This window comes from Quercus suber, unplaced genomic scaffold (assembly GCF_002906115.3).
Source record: "Quercus suber isolate HL8 unplaced genomic scaffold, Cork oak 2.0 scaffold_164, whole genome shotgun sequence".
Taxonomy (NCBI): domain Eukaryota; kingdom Viridiplantae; phylum Streptophyta; class Magnoliopsida; order Fagales; family Fagaceae; genus Quercus; species Quercus suber.
Genome location: NW_027069625.1, coordinates 204,069 through 223,584, shown reverse-complemented (window position 1 = coordinate 223,584; position 19,516 = coordinate 204,069). Strand labels below are relative to the sequence as shown.

Below are 19,516 nucleotides of genomic sequence, written 5' to 3'. Positions count from 1 at the left end.
TGGTAATTGGGAAAAAAAAAAAAAAAAAAGTCTCCACATCTAAATTTACAAATGAAACTAAAAACAAAAAAATTGGTGTTTTTAATTTTCAGTTTCAAATCTTGGTGGGAACAAAAAATATAAAACCAAAATCTTTACATTAAACTTCCCAAACTCTAGTTATACTAACAGCTCAAGCAACAAACGTAAACAAATAGTTCAAAAATTATTAAGCCCTAACTATTTTTTTGACAAAATTAAGCCCCAACATTAAAGCAACACTAGTAAATCCTTGAGTACTGTCAATTAGAACGTCTCAACAATTTGCTCCTAAAAGGCACAGGATGTAAACCCGAAGGCAACAACAAAAATTTGCATTCATAATCAGCAGTACCTAAAGTGTAGTACGTAGCAAATGAAACTACCCCAAGGCAACTGAAACTCATTTTTCCGGTACTAAACCTTACATACCACTCTGGTCAGTGGTCACAACAAAAATGTGGGTAAGTCTAAAAAATCATATTTTGCCACCTTAACGGAAATTCAAAAGAATAGCGTTAAAATATTCAGTCCAAATTTATATGGTACATATATAGCCTTGCCTCTTTAACCCTGGCCAACCCTATGTTCTCCGGTTTATCCATGTGCTTCATACTCTTGGTGATTGATTAAATTCAATTCCTCTCTATTTTTTTTTTTCCTTTTAATGCAAGTACTGAACTTTGCGCTGACTGGACCTCATCAGGTTATCGCTACAGTTGAGATGAGACTGACACTGGAAGAGGAAGGTGTGAAGAGTGGAGAGAGCAGACCATATCAGAATACACAGGCTTGGAAAAGAATGGCTTTTACAATGGTAAGTCCATAATTCAATTATTGTGGTATGAATAACAGCTTTTACCTCACAGCACAGAAATTCCAGAAGAAATGCAGAGCTTTGAGTCAGCACCACCACTAATTATGCTGTCACCTTTCCACCAGTCAGCACATAGTACCTGAATTAACAAAAGAGACCACCATATTAACGAAAACATTAGAATCTTTGCATTAAAGAAAAGATGAAACAGAGAGGCTAAATTTATACCTTGTCCTTGTGTGACTCAATGACAGCTAGAGGCCACTGCAACATGACAAAATGTTGTTCAGTAAAACATTTTGTCCTAAAAATAGGCTGTGCACATGAATTACAGATAAATACTAGAAGCAGGGAGAATTTAATACCGCAGTTCTTAGATCCCATAACATAAGTTTCCCATCATATGATGAAGAAACTAGATGAAACCAAGATTTGTCATGCCACTTGCAAGCCGAAATCCAAGAAGTGTGAGACGAGAACTGAAAGACCGGAGCAGAAGTTCCTTCAAAATTTATAATTTCACGTCAGATGCAAATATGCATGTGTTAGAGAGAGAAAGAGCGAGAGCCAATGGTACTTCACTAGCTTAACAGACCTGGTTTACGAGGATCCCATATCCTAAGAATGGGATCAGAACCACCAGCTGCAATGAGAGCAGAACTTTCACCTCCAACATCAAGGCAGTTGAGGACTTTCGTGCAGAACTGTCCATGGAGGAGAGAGTTATAAACTAAACTTGGAAGTGAGTGGCCTAATCCAATTCTAAACAGAAAGTACGTCTAGGAAAATAAACATGTTGCTGTTACAGCTTGTGACATGCATCTAATGCTAAGAGACAACATGCTTTGCTTTTTCCAGAAAACGAATTTAAAAACAAATAAAGGAAGAATTCAAATTGGAGAAACATAAAATAGGCAATTTAAAAAGTAGTATTGAATCATCTTGTATAGTAGTCTGGATTATCATTTTGCTCAGTAGTCAGTGATTTCAATCAGCATGGACTTAAGATGTTCAATATAAGCCCACTTCAAGAAATTTTGTTAACCAAACACACGCCCTCTCATTCCCACCACAGATAAACCAGCAAATTTGTTTTTAACTTTTGTGATAACTTGCCTAAAACCATTAAACAAACAGAAACAGATAGACAGAGACAACTGAAGGAAAGTTGCACTTACTATGTCCGACGAATTTTTGCCTGTCTCGGCATCCCATAATCTAACAGAATGATCCCATGATGCAGAATATATTGTTTCCTGCTGTGGCCATACCACAGACGATACGCATTGTGTATGGCCTACAAGTGTAGACACAGCCTCGCCCTAAAACATAATAACAAAAATTACTTTCCATAAAACATATAATTGGAGGGTAACATCTTAAACTCAAAAGCTATATATTTATGAAAAGATTGTTAAAAAGAACAAAAGGGCAAACAAACAAAATAATGAATGAAATTATAATCAGAGTTCAACATGTAAGAATGTTCTACAGCTTTCCACAAGAAATAGTTTCTTTACAACTGTATCAATGAAAATACTAGCCTTTCAATGATTAAGTGACATCTCCTTAAATGAAGCATTAGACTCTTTCTAACATCTAAATTTAAGTATTACATTTCCCATCATGTCATTATTTGTTTTGTGAACAGAATCACATCAAATATTTTACTGCACACATATTTTATTACCGCAAAGGGAGCATGAGCATGAAACATCCATACCTCCAATTGAGATTCATCAGCTTGATCATTCCCTTTTCTCTTCTTAATTGACACCAGATCACCATCACTTTGTGAGTCATTTGTCTGCCATAACTTGATCGTGCTATCCCAAGAACCTGAACAAACCTAAGCATATGGAAACATCCCACCGGTCCCAAGAATGAAAAAAAGAGGAAATTATTAGCTTAACTTTATATCTCATCTTGCCAACATAAATATCAATATTTTTTTATAAGTATTGAAATATCAATAAATATAACCAGAAAAAGAAAACGGATCGCACCATATCTCCAGTATTCTGTGTTGCAACACATTGTACAGATTTTGTATGCCCACGCAAAATTTTGAATGCCCTGATTCTGATAGGATTATTTATAGAATCCTCTGTATCAAACTTTCACAGTAAAGGGAAAATATTAATTAGTCAGGACATCAAACTTCCAGTTGTTTTTTTTTTTTCCTTAAAATTTTTTTATTTATCTATTGGTAAGTTACACACACACCCAGTGAGATTTGAACCCAAGGCCTCACCCTCCCCTCCCATCCCAGAATAATGGGAGGAGGAAGTGCAATTTGAGTTAAGGCTCATTGGCTTTTTCCAATTACCTTCCACAGCCTCAGGGTGCGATCCTTAGAAGCAGTGGCCACAGTAATACCTTCTACACCTGTATATACAGAACAACTTAAAAATTGATAGTGCAAGGAAGCAGCCACTGAAAACCTTGACAATTGGAAAGAGGCAGATATTGGCGAAAAGAGTAGATGAAAATGATAACTTCAGAAACCAAGTAGCATGAAAAAAAAAGTATAATATTATTACTAAATTGCTTCAGACATACAAAGTTTTGAACATAATTCAGGCCAGAGAGGCCCCAAGTTCAGATGCAACAGTTAATTTTGACATTTCTGGCAAGGAAAAAGCACTTTAGAGATTATCAATCACTGTATCTTATACCTTTTCGGTTGATGACACCAACAGAAGCAATAACGTCACTATGTCCTTCCAATATATGTGTACACTCTCCAGCAGCTTTCCATACCCTTAAGGAAGATAAAAGTCAATATTTTGCATATTTTAACTTCATAACAATGGGGAAACTAATCAGCCTTTAAATAACCATAAAAAGTAAGGAATTTTACCTCAAGGGAAAAATATTACAAAAAATTCTTACTTACAAAAAACAATAACAAAATTTTATTCGGATAATTACCTTGCTAAACTGTCGTAGCACCCTGTCACAATGAACCTGCAAACAGGACATTAGTGCAGTATTCAGAAGTCAAAACTAAGGTTTTTTTTTTCTGCTTCTTATTCGTAATTTAAAAAAAAGAAAAAAAAGAAAAAAAAAAGAGAGCTATATGGAACATTAACATAAAATGAAGACAAAATATCTTGTAATAAAGTCATAACTATTGCACCATGACTTGATGCAATGTGTTATTGAACATATGAAGATTCTACTCTATAAAATTATTGGCAATAAAGCAATTCTGGTTAACATTTGCCAGAAGGATTTTTTTTTTTTATAAGCAGAGAAAAAATTTATTGACAAGAGACTACTTTATGTATAATGAACACAAACAATTCTAAAGAATAAAAATGAAAAAGTATTATATACAGAAAGGCAATGACTCGATAAACTCTGCAATGGAGTTTCTAGCAGTGAAACCTCACGTGCAAGACCAATCAAATAAAGAACTAGTAAACATTGCTATCACTTGAACCCATGCACTTTCTACTTCCTCAAACATATGAAAATTTCATTCCATCCATAATATCCGCGTCGAATTCAAATATAAAGGGGACCATGTTCCAAACATCCAACGAATGCTTACCAACCCAATTTCTCCATCCAAACAAGAGGTCAATGACCTTTTCCAATAAGTCACGCCCACCGAATCCACAAGAATCTAAAAACAAAGCTCCACAACATTTCAACAAGGACGCCACCTTTATTATTCTTATATACATTCTACACTGTATCTAATGATGATTGTCAGACTACCCATGAACAATAACAACCAAGCCTTAGTGCCAAAATTTCAAAATCAACAGCCGCATGTATTCTTTTCCACCATTCTATTTTATCCTAAGCCATATTCTTAGTTACCTTCCTAATAAACATAGAGCATGTTTTGCGATTTCCGTTATATAAGCATCTTGCAATCTAATAAATATGTATGGAGTACCCATGAACAACAAACTAGTCAAGGTCAGCCACATGTACTATTTTTTTTTTTCCTATCAAAAGTCATATTTCTCTATTATATCCTTAATTGACAAGTCCCTTTTTACTACTAAATGCATACCTGGGATCTGAACCATCGACCGAGCTAACCCAATCATCATGCAATGAAGGTTCTTCTTCTTTCCTTGGGGCCACAGCCTTTATGTATTCAATTTCCAATATCTTTTCCTGTAATAATAAACCAAAAACCAAAATCAATTTGTTAGTTTCTAAAAAGAAAGGAAATTAAATAAATGAATAAATGAATAAAGTTAAGTTACCGCAGAAATGGATTTGGCAAGAAGGAACTTGTCAAGGGACATTCGGACGAGCTCGCCATCGATGAGAAAATCAAAGGGCTGAGTATTCCAATCAGGATTTCCATTTTGGATGAGATTGTTGACAAGAGTGGAAAGCCCTAATCTTGTGAGGTTACTAGGGATTGCAATTGGCGAAGGAGGAACTGTCATAGGTGGTTTGAGCTTCGTCACGAACCGTACTTGGACTCGCCTTGAATTTTCTTCTTCGTTAACCCCATCAATATCCATCTCTCTGTCTATCAATTTCTTAATCTGAAACAAAGCTAGGGATTTTAGGTGTATGTGTGATTTGAGTCAGAGAGCTGCTAGGGTTTATCAGTAAGAGGGGTTTTGTGACCGATAGTAATGGCGACGGGTCGGGCCCGTTTAATAAACGGGTTTTTTATTCGGGCCCGTCCAGCCATCCCCCTTCAGGGCCCAATCTAAAGGCCCTAAACCATGACCCAATTAAAAAAAAAAAAAAAAAATTCCCAGGCTTCACATCAGAAATCACAAATCATAACCAAGCCATTTTCATTAATGTGTGAAGGCCTCAAGTGGAACGAGGGCCCCAAAATTTTGAAAAATAACGGGTAGTAGAAAAAAAAAAATTAGTTTCAAATGAAACCTCTAAAAAATCTGTTACATCTTTGTAACCAAAAAACAAAAAAAAATTTGGAACATTCTTGTAAACATTCTACTCCGATCCCTAAAATTTACTCATACCTTCTCTCTCTCTCTCTCTTGCTCTCCACCTCTGTCTCTCAGCTCTTGCTCTCTGCCTCTCTCATTCTTTCTCTACACTGGTTCTACTTTTAAATCTTTTGTTGGTGGCTCATGCTTCCTTTGATCTGATCAGTGATCCGTCTCAACTGTATGCTCTCTAGGTATAGACTATATGACTTTTCCTCTGCTCTGCACTCTGCAGATCCTAAATCCAAATGGTGCCGTGGTTTACTGGTTTTGTGGTTGGAGGCTTATAGTCTTGTCTAATAAGACTTGTGGCTGTGGGTGGACTGGAGTCCTGGGACTTGTCATGTCTTTTTTTTTTTTATTTTATAGGTAATAGGATCTGTTTTTGTCTTTTGCATCTTTTGTTTTTGTTTTTGGTTTTTTTTAGGTAATAGGATCGGTATTGGCTGGGCTTACAATTTTTGGCTGGGTTGTAGGTGGAGCTGTACTTCTGTCTGGGCTTTAAATTGTTGAGTTTTAATCATGTGTTTTTATATTTTTGCAGGTTGGGAACTTGAGATTGCTAGATTCTTGTTATTATTCACGAAAGCTAGAGCTACAATAGTACTTTTTTATATACATCAGGATCTATTGCTTTATACTTTAAAGTTATTTTTTTATTTAAGTTATTATAAATATATTATAGATAGTGTTTATTTTATTTTTAAATATTGTTTTATTTGAAATTTTTACTAGAAAATATTCACTTGGATATAAAAAACTTAAAAAAGAAAAAGAAGAAGCATTAATTGAGTCTCCAAAGGATCAATAAATAAATTTGTTATTAGTAATAAACAAAATGCAACACAAAATTTAGATGCAAATATCACAAATGAACAATAAATTCAACAAAAAGAGTTAGAAGAAAATGAAAAGGAGATGTTAGAAGAACTTGAATACAAAAATTTAATTAATCAATTTTGCATATTAAAATGCAAGAAAAATAGATTTCAAATAAAATATATTATAATAAAAATATTAAATAAATATTAATTTATTTAATACATAAATATAAAAATGCCCAATTTTAATTCTCGCATGAGGCCCAAAAATGTCTATGGCCGACCCTGGATAGGCAAGTCAATTATTGAGTCCAAGAATAAGTTTCAATTAACTCAACTGATAAAGTCTCTGATGGTTTAACAAAAGATTTAGGATTTAATCTTTGTTTACACCAAAAACCTATTAATGTCTTGGCCAGATAATAACGAGCTATTATCAGGAGCAGACATCATATGTTAATATTCTCTCAAAAAAATTATTAAGCCTAAGAAAAGAAGAGCTAGTGTAAAATGGTGAACTTTAAAAATCTTTTATGTAAAGACTTCACACCACCCTTGAGAGAACTCAACCAAGGCAAAAATAATTACTAGCATTCAAAAGTGCAATTAAACCATTTTGAAAATTTAAGAGTAATAGTATAGTCACAAATTATTTTACAATATTTTTACAAATTGTTACTGTGACCAATTTTTTTTTTTTTTTTTAACTGGGCTCACCAATAACATCGCTTTTTTATTTGAGTAATTCTATAGTCACAAATTATTTTACAACATTTTTACAAACTGGTGATGTGGCTTACTTCTTATTGGTTTTCATTTAGGCCCACCATTAATATCACTTTTTTATTTACCAATAACCACTCACCACATTAATAGTTTGTAAATTTTTTTTGTAAAAAAGTATGTACCTCTAACATTATTCTTATTATTTACTAATAATCACTCATTACATTAGCAGTTTGTAAAAATGTTTGATCTCTAGCATTTTCCAAATTTTAATGTTTATTTGATAATATCATAAGTATTAATGGTTAGTAAATGGATTTAATTACTCCTAAAAATTGATAGTGTTAAAGGAATTACTTTATTGATTTATTACAAAAATGCGTTGGATAAAAAAAAATAAAGATAAATCATAAATGTACCAAAGTCGACAACAACAACCGAAAAAAAAAAAAAGAAGGAAAAAAAAAGAAAAAAAAAAAAAGAAGAAAGATAAATGCGTTGAACAAAAATCATAAATGAAGCAAAGTATTTTTTTTTTATTTATTGAAAAGATAAAAAAAATTTAAAAATTAAAAAAAAAATTAAAAAGAAAAGAAAAGAAAAGAACTACAACGAGTCGCGTGTGACTAATGGGTCTATATCCTCAAGAATGGAATTAAACTAAACCTGTGTAGCTCATTACCAGACTTATAGAACTTCTAGCTAAAAAATGGGTAACTAAATTGCCTATACATTTAATGGTCTGTTTGGATACCGTTTATTTTGTTGAAAATTAAAAACTGAAAACTAAAATGTTATAGTAAAATAATTTTTAAATGTATGAATAGTGCCATGTGACCTATTTTTAATAAAAGTTTTGTTGAAAAAATGTGTTTGTGAGTTTTGTGAATAGTGCACGAGACTAACTGGAATCTCTCAAAAGTACTGGAAGACGCTTCAAAAAAAAAAAAAAAAAAAAAAGAGAGGTGAAACTTGGACGCAATAAGTTTTCAGCTAACCAAACATATACCACATGGGAAAAACTACAAAACTGGAAATCTCTAGCTAGTGACAGAACATCATTAACCACCTGTCCATATTCCGGATGTGTTGAATCCTTATTCCGGATTGCTTGAATAATAGCCTCAGTATCACCCTAAAAAATGCAGTCCATGGCCCTCAGTTCTCTTGCAAACAGCATTGCCTTAGGACAGGCCAGAAGTTCAACAGTTGAAGCAGAGGCAGGGAGCTGGATTCGTTGGGATAAGGCTCCAAGGACACTCCCTAAGCAGTTACGAACTACAACATCCATCCCTGCATTTCCCATCTCATTGAAAGTAGCCCCATCAAAGTAAAAAAGAGAAAAAAGGCAATAAGCAATTAAAACCTACCTCACGTCATTAACTCCAGCATAATTTTCTCTCAATGCTAAACACGGTAAAACTACCAATAATACTAACCCCTAATTCTCTCCCAATTGTTACTCTTTCATCCTTAATTCTATTCTAATTACTACCTCCTATCAATTATTTTGAAAATCTAAACTTTTTGAAACATAAACCCATGAGGTATGGAAGGCCTATAATGTCATTAATTAAAATTTTCCTTTCTTTTGTTATGTGCAATGGTTTCAATTTCCATTACAACGTTTCTAAGAAAAAAAAAGGGGTAAAATATCATTTTCATCCATAAATTATTACAAAAATTCGTTTTTTATTCCTAAACTTTCAAAAGTTCTATTTTCATCTCTAAACTTTGCAAAACGTTTTGATTTTCGCTCCTCCGCTTGTATTTGTTAGTTTTTGTCTTATGTGTCTTGACGGGGTGCTAATGTGGTATCTGATTTGGACTAATTTATTTTATTTAAAAAAATATGGACACATGGCAAAGACTTATTTGCTCACGTGGGAACATTTTTTTAGAAGGCCAAAATCACCTTTCACTCCCTGGACCTTCACTCCCTCCATTTGTGAAACCCTTATTCTCTATGGAACCCCCACAATAATAGCCCAATTGGCGACCAAAATCAGCAAAATAGCTTCACTGTCCTAGACATTTAATCACTCCCTTATAGCATCCACACCAATGCGTCTAAAATACAAAAAGTTTCAAAATTTACACAATTTTCTTTCAAAAGTAACAGTGTAAATATACATGGTTACTGTAGCTGTGTATAATAATATTGTATTATTTTTTCTCTCTCTCACCAGCCAAACTCCCTATCTTTTCCATTGGCTATAGCAACCCAGTAGTAAAAGAAGAAAGAAGAAGAAAATGAGAACCGCCAACCACTAACCTAGCACCTCCAAACCACCACCATAACCCATTACAACAGTTGATAATCCACCACAAAATTGACCCCCAAAATCAACCTAAAGCATTAGAAGCGCAACTCAAAATCAAGCCAAACCTATTGGAATATTGGGGATAGAAAGATAAGAAGAAATTTCTAGTTGAGGTAAGGAAATTCTTTTGGGATGATCCTTATTTTTTTAAATACTGTCCAGACCTAATAATTAGGAGATGTGTCCCTGATAATGAGTTCATGAGTCTAATTAATTTTTGTCATTCCAAGGCTTGTGGCGCCACTTTTCTGCAAAGAAAACAACTGCCAAGATTTTGCAATCAGGTTTTTATTGGCCTACACTTTTTAAGGACACCCATAATTTTTGCAAAACTTGTGAGCAATGTCAAAGAGTGGGAGCAATATCTCGTAAGAATATGATGCCCTTAAACCCAATTTTAATCATTGAAATGTTTGATTGTTGGGGAATTGATTTTATGGGACCATTTCCCTCTTCATTTGGATATCTTTATATTTTGGTAGCTGTGGATTATGTGTCTAAATGGGTTGAAGCCATTCATTGCAAGGCCAATGACCATAGACCTATTTTGAAATTCCTTAAGGAAAATATATTGTCTAGGTTTGGAACACCACTTGCCATCATCAGTGACGAAAGCACCCATTTTTGCAATAAATATTTTGAGGTCTTGATGAAGAAATATGGAATCACTCATAAGGTTGCTACTCTTTAGTCCTTACCATCCACAAACAAGTGATCAAGTTGAGGTATCTAATCGGAAAATAAAAAGGATTTTAGAAAAAATGGTTAACCCAAACTGCAAAGATCGTTCTCTTAGGCTAACTGGTGCACTTTGGGCATACTGCACTACTTTCAAAACCCCGATTGGTACGTCACCCAATAGACTTGTCTACGGGAAAGGCTGTCACTTGCCTGTGGAACTTGAGCAAAAAGCTTGTTGGGCAATAAAAATTCTGACTTTTGATTTAGACAAAGCTCATGCTCAATGCAAGTTGCAATTGAATGAACTTTGAGGAAATAAGGAATGATGCCTATGACAATGCTCAGATTTATAAAGACAGAATGAAAGCTTTTCATGATAAGAATATAATGAGGAAGTCTTTTGAACCATCTCATAAAGTTTTTCTTTATAACTCGAGGATACATTTGTTTCTAGGGAAGCTAAAATCTTAATGGTCTGGGCCTTACATTGTTAAAACTGTTTTTCCACATAGGGCCATTGAGATCGGGAATCCAAATAATGACAGTGTTTTCAAGGTTAATGGCCAAAGGTTAGGCTGTGTTTGTTTCGTGTAAAACGTTTTCCGGAAAATATGGGAAATGTTATTTTTCGGAAAAGAAAAATATTTTTAAGTGTTTGGTTGAATTATGAAAATTGTTGTGAAAAATATTTTCATGTGTTTGGTTCTATTAGGAAAATGCTATTTTTCGGCAGCAAATTCCGGCAACAACACAACAACAACAACAATAACAACAGCAAATTCCGGCAACAACAACCACAACAACAATCAGTTCATCAAAAAAACAACAACAACAATCAAATTAAAAAAAAAAAAAACAACAACAACAACAATCAAATTAAAAAAAAAAAACAACTGAGAGATCAAGGAAGAGAGAGCTCGAGGTGCGATGGCGCGATCGAAGGTCTGGGTTTGGGTCGAGCGGCGTTGGAGTGATGGCGCGATCAAGTAGGCGATGGGTCTGGGTCGACGACGAGGTGCGATGGCGCGATCGAGGAGGCGATGGGTCTAGGTCGAGCGGCGTTGGAGCGATCGGCGCAGTGCTGCGATTTCCCTTTGATTGATCGGCGCGGTGCGACGGTAAGGTGCGAGACCGGTGCGATGGCGAGGTGCGATGGGCGCTGGGCTTGGCTCGGCGATGGCGCTGTTTCGTGGGTTCGTGCTCTCTGTTTCGTGGGTTCGTGCGACTGGGCTTGGTTCGTACTCTCTGTTTCTCAATTTTCCGGAAAAAGCCATTTGAAGTAAAAATAAAAGGTGAAATGGATTTCCGCTTGGGGAGGGGTATTTTTCGGTCAAAAGTGAAATTATTTTCAGTTGACCGAATTTTCCTAAGCAGCCAAACACCCAAATTTTACGGAAATGGTTTTCCGGAAGTAGTTTGAAGTCGAAACAAACACAGCCTTAAAACCATTTTTTGATGACTTTTTTCCAGAGGGGGACACCACCTCTTTTAAAGAACCTGTTTATCTTGATTGATCAAGGCTTCCATGGGAGGAGTTGTTGTACTTCAGTTTTTTTTTTTTTTTTTTTTTTTGTTCATTAACAATTGGATACAAAAAAAAAAAAAAAAAGATAAATGCGTTGAACAAAAATCATAAATGAAGCAAAGTATTTTATTTTTTTTATTGAAAAGATATTAAAAAAAACAAGAAAAAAAAAAAAAAACCTACAAGTCGCGTGTGACTAATGGAGCTATATCCTCAAGAATGGAATTAAACTAAACCTGTGTAGCTCATTACCAGACTTAGAACTTCTAGCTAAAAAATGGGCAACTAAATTGCCTATACATTTTATGGTCTGTTTGGATACCACTTATTTTGCTGAAAATTAAAATCTGAAAACATTATAGTAAAATAATTTTTAAATGTGTGAATAGTGCCATGTGACCTATTTTTAATAAAAGTTTTGTTGAAAAAATGTGTTTGTGAGTTTCGTGAATAGTGCACGAGACCCACTGAAATCTCTCAAAAGTGTTGGAACACGCTTCCAAAAAAAAAAAAAGAGAGGTGAAACTTGGACGCAATAAGTTTTCAGCTATCCAAACATATCCTACATGGGAAAAACTACAAAACTGGAAATCTCTAGCTAGTGACAGAACATCATTAACCACCTGTCCATATTCCGGATGTGTTGAATCCTTATTCCGGATTGCTTGAATAATAGCCTCAGTGTCACCCTAAAAGATGCAGTCCATGGCCCTCAGTTCTCTTGCAAGCAGCATTGCCTTAGGACAGGCCAGAAGTTCAACAGTTGCAGCAGAGGCAGGGAGCTGGATTCGTTGGGATAAGGCTCCAAGGACACTCCCTAAGCAGTTACGAACTACAACATCCATCCCTGCATTTCCCATCTCATTGAAAGTAGCCCCATCAAAGTAAAAATGAGAAAAAAAGGCAATAAGCAATTAAAACCTACCTCACGTCATTAACTGCAGCATAATTTTCTCTCAATGCTAAACACGGTAAAACTACCAATAATACTAACCCTTAATTCTCTCCCAATTGTTACTCTTTCATCCTTAATTCTATTCTAATTACTACCTCCTATCAATTATTTTGAAAATCTAAACTTTTTGAAACATAAACCCATGAGGTATGGAAGGCCTATAATGTCATTAATTAAAATTTTCCTTTCTTTTGTTATGTGCAATGGTTTCAATTTCCATTACAACGTTTCTAAGAAAAAAAAAGAGGGTAAAATATCATTTTCATCCTTAAATTATTACAAAAATTCGTTTTTTATTCCTAAACTTTCAAAAGTTCTATTTTCGTCTCTAAACTTTGCAAAACGTTTTGATTTTCGCTCCTCCGCTTGTATTTGTTAGTTTTTGTCTTATGTGTCTTGACGGGGTGCTAATGTGGTATCTGATTTGGACTAATTTATTTTATTTAAAAAAATATGGACACATGGCAAAGACTTATTTGCTCACGTGGGAACATTTTTTTAGAAGGCCAAAATCACCTTTCACTCCCTGGACCTTCACTCCCTCCATTTGTGAAACCCTTATTCTCTATGGAACCCCCACAATAATAGCCCAATTGGCGACCAAAATCAGCAAAATAGCTTCAGTGTCCTAGACATTTAATCACTCCCTTATAGCATCCACACCAATGCTTCTAAAATACAAAAAGTTTCAAAATTTACACAATTTTCTTTCAAAAGTAACAGTGTAAATATACATGGTTACTGTAGCTGTGTATAATAATATTGTATTATTTTTTCTCTCTCTCTCACCAGCCAAACTCCCTATCTTTTCCATTGGCTATAGCAACCCAGTAGTAAAAGAAGAAAGAAGAAGAAAATGAGAACCGCCAACCACTAACCTAGCACCTCCAAACCACCACCATAACCCATTACAACAGTTGATAATCCACCACAAAATTGACCCCCAAAATCAACCTAAAGCATTAGAAGTGCAACTCAAAATCAAGCCAAACCTATTGGAATATTGGGGATAGAAAGATAAGAAGAAATTTCTAGTTGAGGTAAGGAAATTCTTTTGGGATGATCCTTATTTTTTTAAATACTGTCCAGACCTAATAATTAGGAGATGTGTCCCTGATAATGAGTTCATGAGTCTAATTAATTTTTGTCATTCCAAGGCTTGTGGCGCCACTTTTCTGCAAAGAAAACAACTGCCAAGATTTTGCAATCAGGTTTTTATTGGCCTACACTTTTTAAGGACACCCATAATTTTTGCAAAACTTGTGAGCAATGTCAAAGAGTGGGAGCAATATCTCGTAAGACTATGATGCCCTTAAACCCAATTTTAATCATTGAAATGTTTGATTGTTGGGGAATTGATTTTATGGGACCATTTCCCTCTTCATTTGGATATCTTTATATTTTGGTAGCTGTGGATTATGTGTCTAAATGGGTTGAAGCCATTCATTGCAAGGCCAATGACCATAGACCTATTTTGAAATTCCTTAAGGAAAATATATTGTCTAGGTTTGGAACACCACGTGCCATCATCAGTGACGAAAGCACCCATTTTTGCAATAAATATTTTGAGGTCTTGATGAAGAAATATGGAATCACTCATAAGGTTGCTACTCTTTAGTCCTTACCATTCACAAACAAGTGATCAAGTTGAGGTATCTAATCGGAAAATAAAAAGGATTTTAGAAAAAATGGTTAACCCAAACTGCAAAGATCGTTCTCTTAGGCTAACTGGTGCACTTTGGGCATACTGCACTACTTTCAAAACCCCGATTGGTACGTCACCCAATAGACTTGTCTACGGGAAAGCCTGTCACTTGCCTGTGGAACTTGAGCAAAAAGCTTGTTGGGCAATAAAAATTCTGAATTTTGATTTAGACAAAGCTCATGCTCAATTAATGCAAGTTGCAATTGAATGAACTTTGAGGAAATAAGGAATGATGCCTATGACAATGCTCAGATTTATAAAGACAGAATGAAAGCTTTTCATGATAAGAATATAATGAGGAAGTCTTTTGAACCATCTCATAAAGTTTTTCTTTATAACTCGAGGATACATTTGTTTCTAGGGAAGCTAAAATCTTAATGGTCTGGGCCTTACATTGTTAAAACTGTTTTTCCACATAGGGCCATTGAGATCGGGAATCCAAATAATGACAGTGTTTTCAAGGTTAATGGCCAAAGGTTAAAACCATTTTTTGATGACTTTTTTCCAGGGGGGGACACCACCTCTCTTAAAGAACCTGTTTATCTTGATTGATCAAGGCTTCCATGGGAGGAGTTGTTGTACTTCAGTTTTTTTATTTTTATTTTTTTTTATTTTTTTATTTTGTTCATTAACAATTGGATACAGTGATGTTAGTCTTCGAACTGCTTTCATTCTGCCATTCTCAGGTACTTTTTACCGACTCTCCTTATTTCATAGTTTTATTTTCTATGCAATAAGTTTTGCATGACTTGTGCTTTGACTTATAACATTGAGGACAGAGTCCAAATCTTGAGGACAATGTTGAGTTTAAGTTGGGAGGTGTGGCTTTGCATAAATTGTTTCCATGTTAATTCGAGATTTTTGTTCATTTTCATTTTAAAAATAAAATCAAAAGCAAAAAATAATAATAATAAATAAAATGAGATCACACTTTTTTTTTTGAAAGCAATGAGATCACACTTGTTTGTACTTGAATTGAATGATTTGGCACATGAGTTTGAGAATCTATTTTATGCTTTTTTCCTAATTCAAAAGTACATGTAATATGGGTTTTTATTTATTAATCTTTTGTTAGCAATGAGCAATTAATGTTGAACTTTTAGTTGTGCTTATGCTGGGCTTATTCTTTGGGGAGTTGAGGTTTGATAAGGCAGTGTTATCCTAATAGCTACTCTGAGGCCTGATGAACCTTGACTTGCTTGTTCACTTGGTTCGCTGAAGAAGAAAAAAAAATTGGTTGAAATTTGGAGGCATTAATAAGGGACCAGTGAATTAGACCAGGTACAATGGAAAGGGCTACTTGGTTGTGAATGTCTCTAAAAAATAAAAATAAATAAAAAGACAAAGAAAAAGAAAAATAGAAATAGGGGTTCAGATTGAAGAAGGAAGCAACATAACCATGAATTCTATGTGATTTGATCTTTTTGTTTAAAAGGTCTATCTAACTAGAGTGAAAGCCATCATTGTAAAAATGTGAGTAAGCTGGAATATTACAAATAAAGCCCAAGAGGTATTAAGGTGAATATCCACATCTCTCGTTAACTTGGACAGTGAGTTAGGTTTGGAATCAGAGTCTCAGGTTTTTGATCTGTTCTTAGTGGATATTGGTCTTGACATTGTCTTGGAGAACTGAAACTTTATCTTGTTTAAGCCTTACTCATAATATAACTTGGTGCATATTTATTTGCAATTTTCTAACAGAGGCTTAATGCATTGAACTTGAATTGTTGTCTTGGAAATTATAATGAGGCTAGAATTATTCTCAATCTTTTGTGCCTTAAAATTCTAGATTTGAGTATTTCCAATGTTCTCCAAAACTCTTGGTTTGTTGCAATACTTTTGTTGAATTCTACACATTCTTTGCTTGAGGACAAGCAAAATGCTAGTTGGGCGGGTGTGTTGATTGCTTAAAATTACACTATTATCTTAGTCTTGGTATGCAATATCACATCAACTTCATGTTTAATTACACGTAAATATGTGAGTTTGAAATATTTCTCAAAAATATACTCATTACGTGTATTATTCTCTTGTAGGAGATTAAAACCATTAAGCTAATCATACAAATATATTGTCAAGAGAATCCAAGGGTCAAGATCAATTGGAGCATGGTTTTTGAAGCATTAAATAAGTCAAAAACATGAGAATAAAAAAGGGAAGAAAGAAATTCGTCCTAGCCAAAATTGAAAAAAATCCTGATGTGGAAACGTCCTGCACTGTTTTAGTATTTTTGCCATAACTTCTTGCACAGATGTCCGAATGACCTGCTTCTTACGGCCACGGAAAGAAGACTTGAAGATATACAACTTTGTAGTTTACCATAAATTCCATAAAAATCATTTTGAATGTCAAAAGTGGGCTGGAAGCTGACAGTGGATAAAATTCCGAAAATCAAGAAGGGATTCCCATCCTAAATTTGAGGGATTTTCTCTTTTTCTTTTGGAGGAGGCTCAGGTTATAGTAGAGGAAAACCCTAGAATGTTTTTTGATCTTTTGTTTTATTTTTTTAGACGTTTAGCATTGTTTTGATGGATGTCTTTTGCATAACTATGTGTGGCTGAATCTCTAACTAGGGTTAGAGGTTAAACCTATTATTTTTGTCATGTGTTTTTGGGATTTTCTATGTGCTTTCTATGGATTGATGATTGAATTTTGAGATTGATTTACTATTTAGAATCATTGCCTGTTGATAAGTTTTTAAGATTTAATATGATTTTTATTTATATTTAATGCTTGAACTCCTTGATTAGTTATGATTTGAGAATATATTGAATGCTTAATCTCCCCTGTAACATGCCAATTGAATAATTTGCTCAATCACTCATATTCAATCTACTTTACACCTTGTTTGATTACTTTATTATTTTATTTTCCGATTAGGCAAGTTGGCTCTCTAGCCCAATTGAGTTAAAAATAATCCAAGTTCATGTGATAAAGTATTAGGTGGAACCTTGAATCCCTAGTGTTTTATCTCCATTAATTTCTCTTAGATTTATTTTGCTGTTTTCAATTATAGTTTCACTATTATCTTGCTCCATCTTTGGGTGGAAAAACAAACAAACAACTGTTTTTATTTACTACTTAATAATAGAAGTGTTTACATTAGTGTCAATCATTCCCTCTGGATCAACCTCAGACTCACCAAGATATTATTACTTGTGAAAAATCTGCACTTGGGTTTGCATTATTTTAATCGCAACACTGCACATGGTAAGCACTAAGCACTACGTAACTTCGATAGAGGCAAAAACTAACGGCCAATTAGGGACACCGGTTTGAGGTTTTCAGTGAATGAGGGTAGAGGGTTTTCATGGTTTAGGAATTTTAGGTTGACACTGGCATGCTTAAGTCTTGGAGATTTTGGTGGGGTGATTTTGGCCTTTTAAAAAAATGTTCACACGTGAGTCAATAAGTCTTTGCCAAGTGTCTATATGTTTTTTAAATAAAATAAATTAGTCCAAATCAAATATCACATCAGTACTTTGTCAAGACACATAAGGCAAAAACTAATGGAAATAGATAGAGGGACGAAAATCAAAACGTTTTGCAAAGTTTATGGACGAAAATTGAATTTTCGAAAGTTCAAGGACGAAAAATAAACTTTTGTGATAGTTTAGAGACGAAAATAATATTTTACCCAAAAAAGAAAATCATACAAAACTAGTTCAACCATGCAAATGGAATATCTTTGAGACATTAACTATAAAACATTCTAATTTGAAATTTAAACTTTGCTTTGAAAGGAAATAAATCAAAGAGGGGAATAAATTCAGATTGTGTTTTCTATAATGAGTTGGTCATTAATGCCAAATGTTTTTCTCTTGAAACTTAAATTTAAATTTATCCTTTTTCCAAATGGAATTAAAATATAAAATTAAAAAAAAATACCTGAAGCCCAACTTGAGATTCGTTATACTATGAAATTTTTTTTAATGAGTGTTCTATGTTAGATTATTTAATGCTAAAAATATACATGTACTAAAAAGACAAAATACTAAAAATCTACCCCTTCAACATTTCGTTAATACACGTAAAATTCAAATTAAACAGATGTTGACAGAAGGACAAAAATTGAAATGTCACCAAAAGTTTAAAGACGAAGAAATGAACTTTTGAAAGTTTAGAGATGAAAAAATAAACTTCAGGCAAAGTTTAGGAACGAAAACAACTTTAAGCTAACCGATTAGTGTCATGATTTGATAATAAATAACAATTATTATGAATCAATTATCAAATCTATCAAAAAAGAAAAAGAAATACATTTTTATTATAAATTTTCTTTCTTTTTTTGCTGTTAATAAATTCGATAGTTACAACCAAAGGGGGGGTGGATTTAAACCCTGGATATCTCAATTGGAAACACTAAGAGATATGAGCTGTCAAGGATTTGGGTTATTTATTATAAATTTTAAACTTATCAAGAGATCACCGTATGTTCAAATCCTATTAAATATATAAATTTATTATATACTTTCAAATTACAATATTAAAATCACATGCATGTTTTCTTTACGAATGAGAAAAACCAATCTCACAATAGATATCCCAAATTACCAATAGGATAAAGTTTAGCTATAAAATTGGTTGTAACCTAAAATACAATCTTAGTCAATATCTTTTTATTGAAGGTGAATTTTGACAAATTCATCATTAGAATACATTTTCTTCTTATATTCTCGATGCTTGCACAATTTCTATTTAAAAAAAAAAAAAAAGAATAGTTATGTCATCATTAAATTATTTAAATTGCAAGTTTTTCTAGTTTAAAATTATATGTAAAGTATAAGTTTATAGATCATGAGTAAAAATATTGATTGACACAAAATTTGATATATGTATTAAGCACGCAAAGAACACGTAATCCAACGATTAGATTTTCAAAATATGTAATAGCATTAATTTTTTTACAAGAAAGTTGTAGCCTTAGGTTACAACTAATTTTGTAATTAAACTTTATCCTTACCAATATATAAGAACAAAAGGTTGTTATTATTTCAAACA

General features: G+C 33.7%; 1 protein-coding gene and 2 pseudogenes across 2 annotated transcripts; 2 read left to right on the top strand and 1 right to left on the bottom strand.

The window, feature by feature from the left end:
- Positions 1 to 326: 326 nt before the first annotated feature.
- On the bottom strand, positions 327 to 6,073 carry LOC112002923 (ribosome biogenesis protein WDR12 homolog). 2 transcript variants are annotated; one of them, XM_024035083.2, is made up of 14 exons: positions 5,812 to 6,073; positions 5,068 to 5,358; positions 4,869 to 4,975; positions 3,770 to 3,805; positions 3,514 to 3,599; positions 3,165 to 3,223; positions 2,842 to 2,952; positions 2,559 to 2,684; positions 2,014 to 2,157; positions 1,431 to 1,539; positions 1,201 to 1,337; positions 1,064 to 1,099; positions 881 to 974; positions 327 to 754 (listed from the first exon to the last, which is right to left on the bottom strand). In XM_024035083.2, the coding sequence occupies exons 2-13, from the start codon at positions 5,332 to 5,334 to the stop codon at positions 882 to 884; spliced, it is 1,311 nt and encodes a 436-aa protein (XP_023890851.1). In that variant the 5' UTR covers positions 5,335 to 5,358; positions 5,812 to 6,073; the 3' UTR covers positions 327 to 754; position 881. The 2 variants fall into 2 exon arrangements, with proteins under 2 accessions (XP_023890851.1, XP_023890850.1); XM_024035082.2 differs by lacking the exon at positions 5,812 to 6,073 and having other exon boundaries at positions 5,068 to 5,481.
- Positions 5,984 to 10,924, top strand: LOC136069350 (uncharacterized; annotated as a pseudogene).
- A 1,636-nt stretch (positions 10,925 to 12,560) lies between these two features.
- Positions 12,561 to 16,929, top strand: LOC136069349 (uncharacterized; annotated as a pseudogene).
- Positions 16,930 to 19,516: the final 2,587 nt, after the last annotated feature.

Excerpts from the sequence above, each read along its gene's own strand:
- LOC112002923 (XM_024035083.2), bottom strand. The coding sequence starts at position 5,334 with ATGGATATTGATGGGGTTAACGAAGAAGAAAATTCAAGGCGAGTCCAA. Across the intron at positions 4,976-5,067 it reads TTGCCAAATCCATTTCTGCG|GAAAAGATATTGGAAATTGA; the intron begins GTAACTTAACTT and ends TTATTATTACAG. Across the intron at positions 2,158-2,558 it reads CTGATGAATCTCAATTGGAG|GGCGAGGCTGTGTCTACACT; the intron begins GTATGGATGTTT and ends ATTATGTTTTAG.